The following is a 13,768-nucleotide window of genomic DNA, read 5'->3' on the forward strand; positions in this document are numbered from 1 at the left end:
GTGAGTTCCTCGGTTCCCTGCTCCCACTCCTGCAGTGCTGGGATTGAGGAAGCCAAGGCTTTACATGTGCCACTATTGAAGAGCAGCGTATACGTACGCACGGGCCAGGATAACTTCAAACTCCTCAAGCTTCCAACAGTCTCTCAGGCTTTTATAATCGCTTTATTACAGAGGAACATCAGAGTGAAGTTTGGAAATAAATAAATGTTGCTATGGTTAAATAGACAAAATATATCCAGAGAGTATAATATACATTAATTTGCATTACTTCTCCAAGTATCACCAATGTACAAATTATTTTGTGAAGTTTTTCTCACATAAAGGATTTAAAATGCAAAGACTATGGAACTCTATATTGGAAATTAATAGAAGCAACATAGCTCCAAATACTGAAAATGTAAGACAGGTTTCTTAGGTATTCCAGGCATACATATTAGCTGTAAGGGCTGACAGTGTGTTTCAGCAATGTGATTCAACAAAGCTAATCTGTAAACATATCTCCTATGACAATCAGATGCAAACCATTCTATCACAAATCTGCAAAACCCTCTGAAATGTAAACCTCAATGACATGGTAAAAGAAATTCTAAGTAATAACAACTACAAAAGCAGTAACTGTCAACAAAGTTATTTGGTTTTTAAGATGTAGCGTAGCATAATGTAAAAGTCAAATGCCTCACCTAGAAGCTGTTTTTATGAAGACCTTTTTCTTTGTGTGTGTGTGTGTGTGTGTGTGTGTGTGTGTGTGTGTGTGTGTGTGATGGATCTCAGTGTTTCCCAGGCTGGTCTCAAGTTCCTGCCTCGGCCCTGCCTCGGCTTCCCGAGTCCTAGGATGGCAGGCATGTATGTGTACTACATGTCTGGTTTGAAGGTATAGTTTTGAACTTAAAGTTTTTGCATACATTTATGTGTGTGTGTGTGTGTGTGTGTGCGCGCACACACACACAGGCCATTGCACAGTGTGGAAGTCGGAGACAATTTGCAGGAGCCAGTTCTCTTCCACTTCTGAGTGGGTTCAGGAACTGAACTCAAGTTGCCCAGCTTGCACTCGGGTGGCCAGGTGTGGATGGTGAGTGGATTTACTCACCGAGCCATCTCATTGGCTAGCATTTCTTAATATAATGTACTATGTGTTTAATTCTTTTCTTTAAAAAGACTTTGTATATAATTAGGATATTGAACTAGAGCTCTAAAAAGAAAAATGCAGATGAAAATAGCTATATAGAAATAATGGTATAAATGTGAATTTATACAAAATGTACTGTTCTTCAACTATGTAAGGCTTAATATGAGTATTTGTGGGTTCTGAGTGTTCCACACCATAGTTTTTAGAGTAGTCGTAAAGCATTTAAAATCTAGTACTTCTAAAATGGTTTCGCCTTTTTAAAAAGCATCTGTTTATTTATTTCTAGACAGGGTCTCGTGTAGCCCAGTCCATGGTGGGTTGACCCTCTGACCTCATCTCCCAAGCGCTGGGATTGCAGGCATGTGCCACCATACCCAGCTTTGTTTTCGTATTTTCAGCAAACATGGATATCATTTCATGCCAACTGGTCTATGCTGCTGTATTCAAAAACAATGAAAGGTTCTTTATCTTTTAAACATCTTTTAACTATTTTTTGAACCGCTGCAGAATCTATATAGATGTTTTTTCTTTTGAGATTTCAGAATGCTGTAATTTGAACTAATTAATGCCTACCAAGAATTGGCCCAAGCTTAAACAGAAGTCACAAGAAAGACACAGGTGTCAAACAGTTTAAGTCTGGCCTATGCAATTACATAGAATCACGATTACTTTTTATGTGAAAAGTGTTTCAGAGTAAAAAATACTTTTGTAAGGAATATTATTGATAGTATTTCATATCTAAGTAGAATTTTTATACTGGGTCTTGCCTCTTTCCTTTGGGAAGTACCTGCTTGCTACAGCGTGAACCAAGTACAGCCTACGCTGGCCATGGTGACTTGTGGGTGAGCCCTTAAATTAAGATCAAATACTTATTAGTCAAAGCTAGGGCGATGGTATTCCCCCCACATGGCCAAGGTAACTAACACCAGTTCCCACTTCTGTAAGCCTTGAGGAATTTTAACCACAACGAGGTCTAATAACTCATAGCAGAGCGTGGTGGCTCTTCCGGAAGCGGCTGTTCACCAACTGTTTTTATGGTGGTAACCCCGTGATCTGGAATGCGACGGAAAGTGAGAATGCTTTGCTGTCTGTGTCTTGGTTCCGGAGCTGGTGTACCCTCTGGGAGACTTGCATGGAGATCTTGCGAAGGAATCACAGTGCCGTCCATGTGGTCTGGATTTTGCTCCTGAGCCAGTCTGCTTTGGGGGTGAGCGTGACTCTGATTTTTCTATTGACTTGGACCTTTTCGGTAAGGACTTGGATCTTGACCGGCCTCTAGATCCAGAATTCCTTCTCGGTGTTCTCGACTGCCTTGCTGAGGTAGACTGCCTTGGTAGTGATTTGGAGCGGGATTTAGACTGACTGTAGGAAGATCGCCTGTGTCGAGACCTGAAAGCATGTGTAACATTAGAGCGTGTACTTTATACAAGACAACAGGCTGAGAGACAGCACTTTCTGATGGGCTTCATAGTGCTATGGTTCGAATAGGAAATACACCCCCACGGGGCTGTCAGAGTGACTCAGGGGTTAAAAGCATTTGCTGTTCTTCCAGAGAATCTGGATTTGAGTCCTAGCACTCATGTGGTCAGTCACACACAACTGTCTGTAACTTTAGTTCCAGGGGATCTGGCACCTTCTGAACACTGAAAGCATTGCATAAATGTGAGGCACAGACATACATACAAGTAAAAGACCCATATGGATAAAAAGAAAAAAAATCCTCCCCAGACTCAAGTATTAGGGGCCTGATTGCCAGCCAGTAGGCTTTGGGTGTGTGACTAGATTCTGAGGGATCTGACCTAATCACTGGGTTGGTCCCTGATGGACTCACAGTGTATGGAGTCATCAGGAGGTGTGAGGTAGGAGGGGAGACGAAGTAGTGGATCCCCAGGGGTGCTTTCAAAGCCTGCTTGCTTGCTTTCTCCCCCCCCCCCCCCCCCCCGTCTGTCTGTCTTTTGAAACAGGGTTTCTCGGTGTAGTCCTGGCTGTCTGAGAACTTGCTTTGTAGACCAGACTGGTCTTAAACTCAAGGATCCACCTGCCTTTGCCTCCCAAGTGCTGGTATTAAAGGCGTGTTGTGCTACTGCCTGGCAACAGCTGTTTCTTATCACCTGTTCTATCCCCCCCCCCTTACTGTTTGCCATGAATTGAGCAACCTGCATGATAAGGTCACTGGGTACAATAGTCTGCCTCACATCAGGCCCACGGCAATGGATCTAGCCTCCCATGGGCTGGACCCTCTGAAACTCTGAGCAAGATAAATCTTTCCTTCTTAAGTTCTTCTTTGGAGTGTTTGTCATCATGATGGGAAGTCTGATTAATACATTATGTTCATTATGTTTTAATAGATTAATGACAAGACACTTTTTTTTTTTGGCAGCACTTGGCCTAGAACCTGGGGCCTTGTGTTTGCTCGGCAAATACTCTACCACCAAACTACACCTCTAGCCTAAAAGAAATAATTCTAATTTTATCATTCATGCTTTTGACTCAAACATACATAACAAGTCTGTAATATCTGTTATACTAGAAAATATGCTCAAAACATTTTTACCTTGTGACGCTATATCATATGCCTTAGTTCTACAAAAAAGTCCTGTATTATCCTGTTCAACCTCCCAAGTGCTGGAATTACAGACATGCACGCAACACCCTGCTGGGTTAAACAACTGTTAACAGGCATAAAAATTGGAAGAAGAAAAACCTTATAAATAAGGAAAGAAAGGAAACAATCATTAAAAGTTTACAAATAATGCTTGTAAAAGCAAAAACTGCTGTATGAGTTAGCATGATGGGAAATGCCTATTGTGACAGCATTCCAAGAGACCAAGGCAGAAGGATCTCAAGTTCCAGACCAGCCTTGGCTGCACAGCAATGCTCTCTATGAAAAGAAAAGCAAAGCCACCCTCTGAAAGCATGAGAGAGTGATCAACATAAGCAAAAGTTGAGCCCAGAAGCCTCAGAGTTCAAAGCTACTGAACTGGCTGGGACTTAAGGGACAAAAAGCTTGGATTATATAGCATCTTTAAACAGTTTGGAGGCACTGGTGCACATCTGTGAACCCAGCAATGGGGGGTGTAATGGGGTAGAGAGAGGTGGACTTCAGTTCACTGGACAGGCAGTCTAGCCTGAAGCATGAGCTTCAGGTTAAGTGATAGACCCTGTTACCAAAAACCAAGGTAGAGAGTGATCAAGAAAGACACCTGAGCCAGGTAGTGGTGGCATATCCCTTTAATCCCAGCACGTGGGAGGCAAAGGCAGGGGGATCTCTGTGAGTTCAAGGCCAGCCTGGTCTATAGAGCAAGTTCCAGAACAAGTTCCAAAGCAACACAGAGAAACCCTGTCTCAAAAACTAAAAAGATAAATAAATAAATAGACACTTGGTAATAAGCCTCTAACGTGCATGCATACGCACATGCACACAGTGCACACACATCCATAAGCATGTACCTATAATACAAACAACCAAAACAACAATAACAAGACCCTGCCTAAAGCTAAAGAGTCTACAAATCAGGGAGTGCTGGGAATACAGCCTCAGAGCCAGTGTAGAGGTCCAGCAGAGCACCTGCGAGCATCTGCCAGGTCCTGAGTTCAACCCCACAGCCCAGGAAAACAAACAGAACCCATATGTGATAGGGAAGAGCATGTCTTTCTACAGAAATTTGTTTGTCCATATTAAACAAAATCATTGTCTAAGTACCTCCCTCCCCCACCCGCCCTAGTAATTCTTTAAAATATTTCCTAGAAAAAGGGAAGAATGAAGCTGTGTGCTGTAGCTCTCAGTGCTCACTCTTTCAGGCTGTCTGAGCGCCTCCGGTCTCTGCCCCACGATGAACTTCGACTTCGAGACCTCCTCTGGCTGGGGCTTCTGGATCTCCTGTGGTCACTCGGCGAGCACAGGTGGCGTTCCTTCGACTTCATTTGCCCAGGTGCTAGAACATGAAGAACAAGGTTCCTAACAGTTTACCCCTGAAAACCACAGTCCCTGCCGCTCGGTCGGGACCTTATTCTGAAGACCTTTAAGTGACACACTACTGTTGCTGACACTCGGAAACAGTAACAGCTTGGCTCTGTCATGGAGAGCTAAGGGTCCTTTACACTTACTTTTGCGATCACCTTGGGCAAACTGTATCTCGATTTGCCGGCCACAGACCCACTTCCTATTGAGGTTATAGAGTGCGTCTTCAGCATCTCGAACATCTTCAAACATGAGCTGCTGTTAAGGACACTTTGGACATCAGACAGTAAACGAAACTGTTTCTGGGTATTATTTACATGTGAAATTCAATCGACAATAAAACCAAGTTCTGGCTCCAATATGAATAACCAGAAAAGCTTTTCTGTTTTATTATGAAAACAGATGCACTCTTGTGATTTAGAAGCATGAACAAAAGAACAGAATAGCAGATACAATTAGCAGCATAATTTGAAATGTGAGGAAAGAAATTAATCTCAAATTTGCTGGCATTATAAAATCAGGAAATAAAATAAACTGTTTAGGGCTTAACCCCCTTTTCAGAGAAAGGATTTATCAGGTTTTCAGTGGAAATATCAGCACGCAGAGCTTTTATTCTGCAAGTAAAAGTCCTCTATCGCTAAAAGTCTAGTTATGAAATGTAAGAGAAATGACTCATTATAAACAGAACTGCAATAATAAAAGCAAGCTAAGACAAAAGATGACCTTGGCTCTTTGAGGGTGGTGCCCACCTCTGAACCTACTACTTTCAACAGTCCCCTATGTGCTACTAGTTAGTTGTAAGTATAAAGTAACAGGAAACCATAGAGGTCTCAAAGAAACCTGGCACAAATGGCTACCTGAAGCGCCTATTAACATATCAAAGGGGACGCTGGCTACCAGTCTCTCCCATCGCTTATGGTTGGAGTCTAGCTAACAAGCTGGTCCAGACTGGGGGAAGGGGAGCTCGGAGAGGGTGGTAAGGCGATGGGGGACTGGGGGTGGAGGCACTGTCCAGCTACTGCAGACTGTTGTAGAGTTTCTGAGATAAAGAAAAAATACATTTAATAAGACAATGTTGATCTTATAACATCCATCCCTAAACACGTATGTGGATAAGCACACTATGAAGCATGTTTGCATGTGCACGTACAGTAGAGGATATTGAACATAGGCGAACCCTCGGGGGCGGCGAGTGTAGAAGTCAAGCGGGATGTAAACGTCCACTATGGGGCCGTACCGACCAAACTCTCGGCGTAGGTCCTCGGGCCTGGAGCGGTACAGAAACAAGGCAAGTAAATATAAATAGGCTGAATAACACTTGGCCTACAGAAATCCAACTGAAACTTTCAAAACAAAGCGTATCGTCCAGCCAGTGAGAGGGCCCAGCTCACTGGGTAAAGGCTGAGTAGCTCAGCCTAAAGACCAGAGTTCAAAACCTTAAGCCCACATGGTGGAAAGAGAATCATCTCCTGCAAGTTGTCTTTTACTCTTTAAGCATGGAGAGAGAAGAGGAGGAATAGAACACAGAGAGAGGCCCACACACAAATAAAAGTAAAAAAAAAAAAAAAAGAGGAAAATGAAAGTATATTGTCTAAACTTCCATATCTACAGCCGTCTCTTATAACAGTTACTCACATTTCTTTCTCTTTGCAGGTGGGGAAACCAAGCCTTGCTATATGACCAGGCTGGCCTTGAACTAACAGTCCTTCTGCCTTAGGTCCCCAAGTGCTAGGACTGCAGGTTGCACCATCAAGCCTAGTTTCACCCAAGGCTTTAAAAGGAAAAAAAAAATCTCCTCTGAGTCCTTTCTTTCTTGGAGACCCTAATCCAGGAAGTCTGGATGGGGGACCTGGGAGTCTGTATTTTTAAAAACATTTTATGTGGTTGTTAACTTAATTTCAAAAGGCCTGGCCCAGCACGTCCACTCTTGAAAATTACTTCCATCACAAGACTTGATGTTCATTTAAGAATGCATTCTTGTCTCACTATAACTTCATGTTTATTTGAATTTTGTTTTCAGAAAGCAAGAAATTAGAACCTAAAGCAGTCTCAGAATTATTTCTTGGACTTTAACAACAACAAAAAAAAGTGTGTTCTTTCCGTATACCATAAAGCAAAGTTAACTACTTTATTCTTATAGCTAATGATATTTTGAACCTTCTGTATGTCTTCTACCATTATAGGTACAGGGCTTACTTAAGAAAAAGCAGAGAGAGACAGAGAGAGAGAGAGAGAGAGAGAGAGAAGTCAGAGGCATCTGAAGGAGTCCAGAGCAGAGAGAGAGAGAAGTAGAGTGGACATGACCTGTAGTGAAGAGGCAAGAAGGCCTGCTTTTTGTCCTGCCCAGCTCCCGCATGGTTAGCTTTACACCCGAAATAACAACACACAAACTGTATTCTTTTAAACACTGCCTGGCCCATTATATCTAGCCTCTTCTTGGCTAACTCTCATATCTTGATTAACCCATTTCTATTAATGTATGTAGCACCACAAGGTGGTGGCTTACCGGGAAGATTCTAACCTATGTCCATCTTGGGCCAGAGCTTCATGGCGACTGCCTCACTGCCTTCTACCCAGCATCCTGTTCTGTCTACTCCACCTATCTAAGCTGCTGTCCTATCAAAGGGCCAAGGCAGTTTCTTTATTAACCAATGAAAGTAACACATAGACAGAAGACCTTCCCACATCAATGACCAGCAGGATGGACATGACCAGGACTATCTGTGAGAGAGGGGAGAATAGCAGGGGATAGGGAGTAGAGAAAAGAGCGAGAGGAAGAGAGTCTAGAGAGAACATAATAGGAATAGCAGGGTTATAAGGAAAGTGAGGAGCTTTGGAGGAGGGAAACCTGTGAGCTGGAGGGAATCTGTGAATGGGGAACTCCTCCTATCGTCCATGTTGAGCTCATTTCTGGGTTTTTGAACTGCTTTTTGGAGTTTGGAGAATTGGCATTTCCTTTGAACCTTGACAACAGCATTATTTCTCTTTGTGGAGCGACAATTTAACTGGAGGCACACATCTAGTTGTGCTAGCTGACAATTACATACACAAGAAGCTGTTTGTCTGAATATGACTTAATTCCCACAACTCTGGCTGTTTACACACAGATTAGTCTGTCTATAATGTCACTGAGCTAGCAAGTAATGGAGATGGAATCACACACCTGTCTGTCATCAATCACTGTCACACACAGCCTGAGAGAGCTCACAGAGGCTCAGCCTTAAGTTCTAAGCATGCATGGTCCTGAAGAAAGAAGAGAGCTTTAAAAACAATGCAGAAGTGACTGCACAGCTTCTGGTCCCGGTGAATGGAAGGAGTTGTTATCAGTAACAGTGATGGAATATCAGTACCAGTGGTGGAATCTGGGGATCAAACTCAGGTTGTCAGGATTGCACATGGAATGCCTTTTCCTGAAAACAAGAACCCAGAAATTAAGTCATCCACCTATAAACACCTGAGTTTTGACAAGGAGGCCAAAAATACACACTGAAGAACAGACAACACCTTCAACAAATGGTGCCGGTCAAGCTGGATTGAATGAAAGTGAATGGAAGTTACTGAGTGGAAGAATGAAACTAGACCCGTATCTCTTACCCTGTGCAACACTCAACTCAAAATGGACCAAGGGTCTCAGCAGAAGACCTGACACCCTGAATTGATGGAGGAGAGAATTGTAATATAATAGCTCTTATAGGAACAGGAAGGAATTTTCTGAAAAGGGATCCACATAGCAGGCATTAGTACCAATAACTGACAAACGGGACCTCATTACACAAAGCAACTTCTGTACAGCAAAGGACACCATCATTCCAGGGAAGAGCAGCCTACAGAATGGGAAAAAGATTTGTCAACTATATATAATATACAAAGGAATAAAAAGACCTTAAACACCAAGAAAACAAATAACACAATTAAAAAATGGGGTACAGAACTAAACAGAGATTAGTCAAAAGATGAAACACAAATGGCCGAGAAGCAGTTTAAGGAATGTTCAGCATCCCTAGCCATCAGGAAACTGCAAATTAAAATAGCTTTGAGATTTCATATTACACCAGTCAAAATGGCCAAGCTTAAAAAAAATGACCCCAGATGCTGGAGAAGAGTCACAGAAAGGGAGCTCTTAGTCACTGCGGATTGGAATGCAAACTAGTGCAGCCGCTATGGAGATGGAAGCTGAGAATCGACCTATGTCAAGATCTAGCTGTAGCACTCTGGGCATACACCCAAAGGACTCCATCTTACCGTAGAGACACTTGCGAATTCACAGAGAATGAAGACACAGCACGCACGGAGCCTGGCACTGGTCTGCATCAGTTTGGGGTCCAAGGACTGAGGAGACGTGGACACAGGACCCCATTCCTAACCCAGAGCAATCTCCAATTTGATGATCACTTGCAAATGAAAATTCCATTTCCTCCAAAGGAGTCTCACTGGGGAAATAAACTACTCTCACTGGTCGGCTGCATGCCCAGGAGTAGATGCCAGCAGAAAATGAACTCAGTAGCATCTCTGGATGTCCCTTGTCTCATGATGTCATGTCACATCTCTTCATTTAAAATAATTTATTATTTATATTTTCTTTGTATATTTTTCCTCTCTTTTACCCTACACGTCCTTTGCATATCTATTATGACTTTTGTTTTAGTACTTTCTGGGATTACTGAGTATGCAGATGTGTGGGCCTCTGCTCCTCGTGCCTTCTCTTGGCCTCATAGAGAAACTCTGTCTCTAAAATCTGAAATAAAATGTAAACATACACACAGTGTACTGGCTTGCAGTATGTCAGCCTGAACAAGCTAGAGTGGAGGAAGCCTCAACTGAGAAAATGCCTCTATAAGATCAAGCTGTGGGAAGACTGTAGGGCATTTTCTAAATTAGTGATTGATGTGGGAGGGCCCAGTCCATTGTGGGTGGAGCCACTCCTGGGCTTGTAGTCCTGGATTCTCTAAGAAGGCTGAGGGAGCCCTGTGCAGCAGGTCAGTAAGCAGCAACCTCCTCATGATCTCTGCATCAGTTCCTACCCTAGGCTCCTGCCCTGTTTGGGCTCCTGCCTTGGCACCCTTTGATGATGAATTGTGTGATGTGGATGTATACACTAAATAAGCCCTTTTCTCCCTCAGTTGCTTTTGTATTTCATCACAGCAGTGTTAACCCTAATTAAGGCATACGGGATGACAAAAACTAAATAAGATGATAAATGTGAAGCTTTTAAAAATGACATTTACTCTCTGCATGGGTGTATGTGTTGGGCACAGATGTGGAGATCGAACAATAGCACGAAGCAGTCAGCTCTCCTGCCTTGTTTGCCCTGGGGACTGAACGCGGGCTGTCAGGCTTGGCCACAGGTGTTTGACCCGACTGGGCCATCTCTGACTTATTCTAAGTTTTTCACCTGGCACTTGTCACACAGTGGGTATTTAACAAAAGCGAGAAACTATTATTCTCTTGATACAAAACAATCTCAGTTTTGATTACCTCCCCAGTGTCGGACTAAAAAGTGATGAAAGAACAGAAAATAGAATTAGTAACTCTCAATTATCAGTTTAAGCACTCAGGGGAGGGTTACCTGGATCCAAGGTTCGTAGTCACATGAAGACATGTTTGTTTTGTTGTTGTTGTTGTTGTTTGTTTTACTTTGTGGTGCTGGGGACAGAACCCAAGGCCTCACGAATGTAAGGCAAGCAATCTGCTGAACTGCACCCCCAGGCCAGATGTGTTTTATTCAGAATGCACAATGTTGGAGCATTATAGAAATATGAAATATCCACTATTTTAGAGCTTCTAAATCTACAAAGAAGAGAATCCACATTATTCAACTGAATACATCTTTAGCGTGGTGTGTGCATGTGGCTTATGTGAGGTCGGAGGATAACTCGAGGGGCTTGTTCTCTTCTTCCAGCACGTAGCTCCCAGGGCTAGAACTCAGATCCTCAGGCTTGGAGGCAGGCATCTCTACTCACGGAGTCATCTTGCTAGCCCCTTATACAACTTAATAATAGCGATGTTTTCAAAGCTAGTTCAATATACACAAAAATCCAGGTTTCTGACTTCTCTTGAAAGTAAGATGAGGCAAGGCAAATTGGGGGTGCTAGTGGCATATGCTTGTAATCACAGCTAGGGGAGAGGTTGGGGGTGCTAGCGGCATATGCTTGTAATCACAGCTAGGGGAGAGGTTGGCATGGGAAGCCCAAATCCTGGTTGCTGAAGCGATGTCCCATTAGCTATAGATCAGTAGGGAGCCCAGCATGCACACAGCCCTGGGTCAGAATCTCTAGAATTGAAAAGTGGGGGGGAGGTAGCAACATGACTTCCCCATTAGATGGTGCATACTCATTTGCTGCAGTCCGGGCCATTCTACTATGCCTTGTAAGCTGGCAGCCTCAGTCACCTGCATAGCTCTTGGGGCATCTGATTTGGAAATGTCTGGGGTTTCTTTTGTAAACATGCCATGAAGACCTGGCGCTAATTGTCCAAGTTGTCTAAGTGTGAGATTTTTTAAAGCCTACCCAAATATTAAATTCTGCTTCTCTATGTAGCAATATATTGATAAACAGGGTAAGAAAAAAACCATAAAACACAGGCATCTTAAAATTCTATTAACCAACAGTCTATAGTTGTGGCACATATATTTATAGTGATCAAATTTGAAGCACTTAATATCCCTAAAAGTAGATTATCAGCTTAGTGGTGGTGCACACCGGTGATCCTAGTACTTGGGAGGGAGGTGGAGGCAGAAGGATGAGAAGTTCAAGGTCATTTTCGCCTATGTAGGGAATTTGAGACCACCCTGGACTAGATGGAGACCCTCTCTTAACAAATCAAAACTTAAGTCATGATTATTCCAGAAACCAACATGTGAAGAAATGCATAGTTTTGTGCCTATTTGGGTCCAGGCACAAAGGTTAAAACCTTTGAACTTCAACTTTTCCTTAAGTGGACAAGATGGTAGAACTAGAAAGTGGGATTAAGTGATTCCAGTGAAATTAAGGTGTCTTTTAATGTCACCTCTCCCATTTCCTCCTACTCCTATTAAAGGAAAAAGTGCTCTATGAAAAAGGACATTTCTTAAGCTCTATGCTTGACAATCCTCTAGATTTTCAATGAGGGCTGCAGGAGACAGACTCCCAGGATTGAAACTGACAACTTAACCAAGATGAAGGGCTAAGACTGTCTCCAGCACTCAAAGAAAAACAAGAAAAATATACATCAGATAATCGACTAGTCGTGTGTGTGTGTGTGTGTGTGTGTGTGTGTGTGTGTGTGCGTGTGTTGGCTTTTCAAGACAGGGTTTCTCTGTGAAACAGCTTTGGCTGTCCTGGAGCTCGCTTTGTAGACCAGGCTGGCCTCGTATATTAAATTTGGGCCGTCAGCACTGCCTGAACAGCGCAGAGGAAATTGCAAGGCCTAAGGTGCGCATCCTGAGATGAGACAGCCCCAGTTACTCCGGAAGGTTAGTGGGCGGCGTCTGCAGGACGCAGTGACAACAGGGCCTGAGCATGCACTGCCACCACGGCCTGCACCTCGGCCAGCATCCTGTCATCATGACAGCACCCCAACACCTGGTCAGCACCCCAATGCCCGTACACCCCGTAGTTCGGTACACGGACACCTGTCCATGACTCCAACACCCGGCCAGCACGCCAACACCCACTGGTACCCCGACACCCAGCTGGCACCCCGACAGCCTGCAGCCGGGCACCGAGGCACCCGGCCGGCATGGGACAGCCCACCACCCAGCCCGCACCCAGACACCCCTCCATCCCGACCCGTACTCCCGCGGGGTCCCGTCTTGGCTCACCTAGTGGCGTCGGCGACGTTCCTGACGAACAGGGAGGTGTTGGGGGGCCTGGTGTAGCGAGACATGCCGCTCGCGGCCCCGCTCCCAGCCGCCCGCCGCGCCCCCTCCCGGGCCGGCCGCGCAGCCGCAGACGCGGGCTGGGGGCGCGGGGCCTGAGCGGCCGCGCCAACATCAACCTGGACACTGTCTCGGCCGCTCGGGAACAGACCCAATATCCACCGATCCAGACCGGGAGACATGCCTCATCCATGCAGTCCCAGAAAAGATCCCGGACAGGGCTTCGAAAGAGTCATGAGTAAGGGGCAGGGCCCCTACTGCGAGCATGCAAGCGTAGCCTCAGCGTTTCCCTGAAGAGATCAACTCCATCCTCAATGGAGAAGGAATGTACACACACGAATAGCGAAGAACAGCTACAGTACTGCGGCTTTAAGTGTGAAGGCCCGCAGCAATCCACTGGGGTAGCATCAAAGAAACCCAGACAGCAGATCTTTTGTTTGTTTGCTTGGCATATTTTTGTAACAACGTTTCAGGCCTAGGATCCCTTATGTATTGTGGCTGCACACCAGGCTCCAGCTGGACTTACTAAGGAGAAAGTTGAGAGTACTTTGTATTGCTTAGCTGGGCCGCTGTAACAAATGCAACAAACTTGGTGACTTAATGAAATTTATCCTCTTAGGACTGGGGGGGGGGGGGGGGAGGATTGGGAGAGGCTCGGGTAACTCAGTTGGAGTCTTTGCCCAGCATGCAGGAGGCACGCTGTTCCAGTACCTCCTAAAACCCGAATGGTGGTGGCACCTGTAATCCCAGGGCTGCTGGGGAGGGGATGGTAGAGAGATCCTCTACGACAGAAGGAGTTTGAAGCCAGCCTGGTCTTAGTGAGATG

The 13,768-nt window shown here is 44.5% G+C and overlaps 1 protein-coding gene across 1 annotated transcript; it reads right to left on the reverse strand.

Moving 5' to 3' along the window:
* Positions 1 to 907: 907 nt before the first annotated feature.
* Srsf12 (serine and arginine rich splicing factor 12) lies at positions 908 to 13,237 on the reverse strand. Its single transcript, XM_041667593.1, has 5 exons — positions 12,886 to 13,237; positions 6,250 to 6,354; positions 5,234 to 5,337; positions 4,920 to 5,061; positions 908 to 2,515 (listed from the first exon to the last, which is right to left on the reverse strand). The coding sequence occupies exons 1-5, from the start codon at positions 13,122 to 13,124 to the stop codon at positions 2,146 to 2,148; spliced, it is 960 nt and encodes a 319-aa protein (XP_041523527.1). The 5' UTR covers positions 13,125 to 13,237; the 3' UTR covers positions 908 to 2,145.
* Positions 13,238 to 13,768: the final 531 nt, after the last annotated feature.

The sequence above is a fragment of the Microtus oregoni genome, unplaced genomic scaffold (assembly GCF_018167655.1).
Source record: "Microtus oregoni isolate MIOR12 unplaced genomic scaffold, Mior012 000017F_ref0000208, whole genome shotgun sequence".
Lineage (NCBI taxonomy): Eukaryota > Metazoa > Chordata > Mammalia > Rodentia > Cricetidae > Microtus > Microtus oregoni.

Excerpts from the sequence above, each read along its gene's own strand:
- Srsf12 (XM_041667593.1), bottom strand. The coding sequence starts at position 13,124 with ATGTCTCCCGGTCTGGATCGGTGGATATTGGGTCTGTTCCCGAGCGGC. Across the intron at positions 6,355-12,885 it reads AACGTCGCCGACGCCACTAG|GCCCGAGGACCTACGCCGAG; the intron begins GTGAGCCAAGAC and ends GTACCGCTCCAG. Across the intron at positions 5,062-5,233 it reads TGCCCAAGGTGATCGCAAAA|CACCTGGGCAAATGAAGTCG; the intron begins GTAAGTGTAAAG and ends TTCATGTTCTAG.